Genomic DNA, 4,694 nt, shown 5'->3' with positions numbered 1-4,694 from the left:
AGCTAATGCTTTGCTGCTTTTGTCATACAGCCAACAGTTTTTACTTTTTTAGCTAGTTTTCTACTAATTTGGGCATCTAAGTGGCATTTTTTTAAACCTTTTTTTTTTTTTTACCTTTTTAGCTTTTGTGAAACTAGCCTTTAGCTAGCCTTTCACTACTTTCAGCTAGTCTTTTGCTACTTTGCGAGTGTTCTGCTTCATTTAGATATTTTGCTACTTTTGGTATTCAGCTAGCCTTCTGCTACCGTGAGCTAGCATGAACGGGTTTTAAGACGTCTCGTGTGTTTCAGGTGGTTGGTGCTGGACACCGACACTCAGGATCTGGTCTGTGTGCACACCGATGGAAACGAGATCATTTCTAACATCAAGTACTCTCCAGGTGAGCTGTCCGATAAGTACGAACACGGCCGAGCCCCGCGGTGTTTCCGGTAACGGTGAGCTCTTGGTGTCTGCAGACGGGAACTTCCTGGCTGTTGCGTCACATGATAACTTTGTGTACATCTACGCTGTGACCGAGAACGGCCGCAAGTACAGCCGTGTGGGGAAGTGTGTGGTGAGTCCACCTTTACGCGACGCAGCAAACCTTTTTATATTTGGAGCTCCGGGAAATGAAAAACTAGACGAAGCAGCGGTTTGAGCACTAGAACTGCTGTTTATCGTTTCAAAGTAAAAGCCCACACATTCTCATTTTGTTTGTCCTCCATCAGGGTCACTCCAGCTTCGTCACCCACGTGGACTGGTCAGCAGACAGCCACTATCTCGTCACCAACTCAGGAGATTACGAGATCCTCTTCTGTAGGTTTCATTCTCTCTACGGGTGTGAATTTAGTTTGAAATTCTAAACCGTCGGAAGTTCTCTCACGTTCAGAGTGTTGAAGTCGCACGGCGCGATGAGGGCGTTTAATTTTTTTGTTTTCAGGGGAGGCGGGCAGCGGGAAGCACGTCACCAACATGGACACGGTGCGCAACCTGGAGTGGGCCACCTCCACCTGCACGCTGAGCTTCAACACCTTCGGTAGGTCGATCAGTTCTTATTCGCCCGTCGAAGAATTCTAGAGTTGCGTCGCTGAAGGCGGCCGCATGTGGAGCAGCTCCGTTTCATTCTGAGTTATTGTTTCAGAATTCCTCCTTTTTCTGGATGTAAATCACTTTTTATGGATGATTGTTTCCTCTGGTGTCGGATGCCGTGCAGCTGGAAGGATTTTTACTGAAGCCTTTTTGACTTTTGGATATTTGTTGTGATGCGTAACCATGACAACAAGGTGTTTTTTTTTTGTTTTGTTTTTTTTACAACTGGGAGCAGCTGATTAACATCTCAAAAGCTCAAATAACACCTCAACTACAGCCCCAAATCCCAAATGAGTTGAAAAGGAGGCACCGTGGATGCATCCCCGTCTACCTGGCGGAAGTGCTCAAATACTTGATCACCGAAATCCTGGAGCTGGTGGAAAAGACGGCTCGTGACAGCGGGAGGACTAGAATCATCACTGACACCTGAAGCTGTCTGTCTGCAATGATGAGGAGCTCATCCAGCTGCTGGGAGGAGTGGCCATCGCTCAGGGAGGAGTTCTGTTCAGCATTTAGGCGGTCCTGCTGCCCAGGAAGACCGAGAAACCCACCAAGTCCAAGTAGACGGATCAACGTCTGCAGCTGGTTTCTTCAGATCCACAGTACAAGAGAGATCCTTCCTGCCACAGCACCAGCATCTAGAACAACTCTTAATGAAACCAGGATGATGTTGCATTTAGTTTCCCTCTGAGATTCATAAAGTATTTCTAATTTGAACTGAAGGTGTCCGTTTAATCTGCTTGATGATTTAATGAAGCTCACTGCACATCAAAACCACCACTACGTACACTTTGTCACCTCAGCTCCAAGGTCAAGGTCACAACTCAAGGTCTTGACATGAATCTGTCCAAACGATTCGAGCAGGTCTGCAGAAGACGAGCGGTGCAACAATCTTGGTGACACCACAGAGGTTGCAGAGTGGAACCAGCCGTTCCTTCAGTCTGGGTTTAGGCTCATCGAACTGAGCCCGTCGTCCAGCAGCGCTTCAGTAAGGAGGGGGGCGTCGGGCATCCTTTACGTACCACATCTCCCACAATGCATCTCTGCATCAACTTTACGTCAGCTGTGTACCTCTCAGAACGTGTTTCGTTGCCTTCCCAGCTCTGTTCTGCAGCTGCCAGAGTCCTGGTCTTCCTGTCGTCTGCAGTGGACTCAAGAGGCTCGTTTAGCTGGAACTGGACCTCTGTGGTCTCTGCTGGTCCGGGTCACTGCCATGGATCGCTGTATGATAGTTTGATGGGTGTTTAATGGGCCGTACGCAGAACCCTTGTTTAAAACATCACAGGTTGTGTGGGGACTGGAGTTAGACGAGGAACTGTTGCCCAGGAACCAGACCCAGGTCCGGCTCCTGACACGTGTTCCACCCTCAGCGCAGCGCTTTTAGAACATGAAGTCAACGTCAATATTTGTCTCCTCCTCAGTCTCCTGCTGTTTTCTTCTCTTTGTCTCGCAGGAATCTGGCCAGATGGAGCCGACGGCACGGACATCAACGCCGTGTGCAGGTCACATGACGGGTCCCTGCTGGCCTCCGCTGATGATTTTGGCAAAGTGCACTTGTTCTCCTTCCCCTGTTCTCAACCAAGGGTCGGTCACCTTCTCTCTCTCTCACACACACACACGCACGCACGCGCACGTGCACATGCACAGTTTGATGACGTGAAGCGCTCCAACACGTTCACCTTGGATTATATTTATCATAAACCCTTAACAGTTCTGCAGAAAAATAAATTTTCAGCTCCGGGTCAGTGATGGAACGTATTTTTTCATCGGGCTGTGAAAGCGAACTGCGTTCAGAAACAAATATTTGTGTTGGCTCCGCCTCCTAAATGCTCCAAACAGGTACAAGGTGTTGAAGCTCCAGAGGGGAGTTAAAGGCTCAAACTGCAGATGCATCGTTAAGTGAAGCGTTTGTTTCAACAGTTCGTGTCTCGAAACGTTCGGCTCATTCAGGACATTCCTGCCGAGACTTTAGTTTAAACTTTTTGACACATTTAGCTTTGGCGGCCATATTTGGTCCACACCTTCCAAGCCTTTAAAACCTTTTGCAGCTCCTTTCAGCTTTGGTTCTGTTTTTTTCTGTTTTCAGCTTCCTTCAGCTCATTTTAACTGCTTTCAGTCAATTTCAGCTTATTTCTGCTTTCTCAGCTACATTTCAGCTATTTTCCCACTGATTTAATCATTTTTCTGCTTTTTTTCCCCCAACTTATTTCAACAGATTTTAATTTTAGCTTATTATGTTAATTTGGTCTTTTCTGCTAAAATAGGCAGTTTCTACACCTTTCAGCTTTTTCTTTAGCTCATTTCAGCATATTTTGGCTACTTCTAGCTTTCTTTTGCTAATTTCAGCTCTTTTTCGTTCCTTTCAGCTGTTGATGTATTTAAAGTAAGCTTTAGCGTGTTCCGCAGCTCACATTCACGCTGAAATGACTTCCTCCAGATTATTACACCAGGAAGCAGCTTCCAGCAGTCCTGAGTGCAGACGGAGAGAAACGTTTGTTGTTTTGCGTTTCAGTAAATTTGATTTTAAATCAGCCGAAAGGCGACGCTCTCGTTAACTCGAGGAGTCCGGCCTTAAAGAAAAGGAGCCGGAGCTGTTTGACGAGTTTCAGTAAAACAAACGATCCGGTCGTCCTGATTCTGGTTTCCTCGTGTTTCAGGCTCCAGGTCACGAGTGCAGCGGGCACAGCAGTCATGTGACCAACGTGGCCTTCCTGCACAACAACAGTCACCTGATCTCCACCGGCGGGAAGGACACCAGCATCCTGCAGTGGGTGGTCGCCTAGGCAACGCCCGCCTCAGCACCACACCTGGCTCCCCTCTCCCTGCTCCTCCGTGCCTACTGGAAGCCTAAAACACACAGAACCGGCCCGACCCGCTGACCTCAGAGCAGAATCTCTGCCTCGCCGACCACGCCTGTGATTTTTATCGTGCCTGGACCGTTTCCGTTTTAACCCTCTTTAACGGAGAGCGTCACTCGTTTTAAATGAAAAGCTCCTCTCTTACGAAGCGACTGTAAACGCATGTTCAACAACCGACGCATGGCTGTTTTTTCTGCTTCTTAATTAAAAAACAAAAAACAAACCCAACCTGCAGTGGCACAGCTGAGCTCGTTACGGTTTCATTCTGACCAAACGGATGAATTGAACGAGGGAATGAATGTTTCAGGAAACATGCTCGTGGTTAAAGCTCCTTCAGGGCTTCATGCACCGCCCTCTCCTGCAGCTGGACATCAGCTACAAACAAACCTCTGCAGGGACGTTTCAGAACCGAATGTAACCTTTTCACTCTGATGATCCAAACCTGGAGAGAGCGGTGGATGATCCGGGTCCTGGATCGGGCCGGACTCTGACCCCATCACCTTGTTTTCTTCCAGTTTTCTCTCCTGTAACTCGACTTCTACATGGTCCGGAGGTGCAGATTGTTTCGTGGTGTTTTGTAGAGTTTTTGAAGATGTTTAGCGAAGGTCCCCCCCAGCCCAGCTGCTGTAACGGTGCTGAGCGGGCAGCTGGTGGCGCTGCAGGCCAACAGGACGAGGCTGCGGCTGCTGTCCAGTAAATATCATGCAGTAAATCTGAGTGGCTGTAGCATTTCAATATTTATCTGTAACCATAATGGATGTTCTGATT

The 4,694-nt window shown here is 48.0% G+C and overlaps 1 protein-coding gene across 1 annotated transcript in view; it reads left to right on the top strand.

The window, feature by feature from the left end:
* The window catches only part of eml2 (EMAP like 2), a 42,565-nt gene extending 38,511 nt beyond the window's left edge, over positions 1-4,054 (top strand). The window contains 6 exon segments of the mRNA XM_037677717.1: positions 291-379; positions 456-553; positions 708-795; positions 920-1,015; positions 2,522-2,652; positions 3,726-4,054. Of these exon segments, the coding sequence (XP_037533645.1) occupies positions 291-379; positions 456-553; positions 708-795; positions 920-1,015; positions 2,522-2,652; positions 3,726-3,851 (628 nt within the window). The 3' untranslated portion in view covers positions 3,852-4,054.
* Positions 4,055-4,694: the final 640 nt, after the last annotated feature.

This window comes from Nematolebias whitei, chromosome 6 (assembly GCF_014905685.2).
Source record: "Nematolebias whitei isolate Nwh7 chromosome 6, NemWhi1, whole genome shotgun sequence".
Taxonomy (NCBI): Eukaryota; Metazoa; Chordata; class Actinopteri; order Cyprinodontiformes; family Rivulidae; genus Nematolebias; species Nematolebias whitei.
This window is presented reverse-complemented; position numbering and strand designations above follow the sequence as displayed.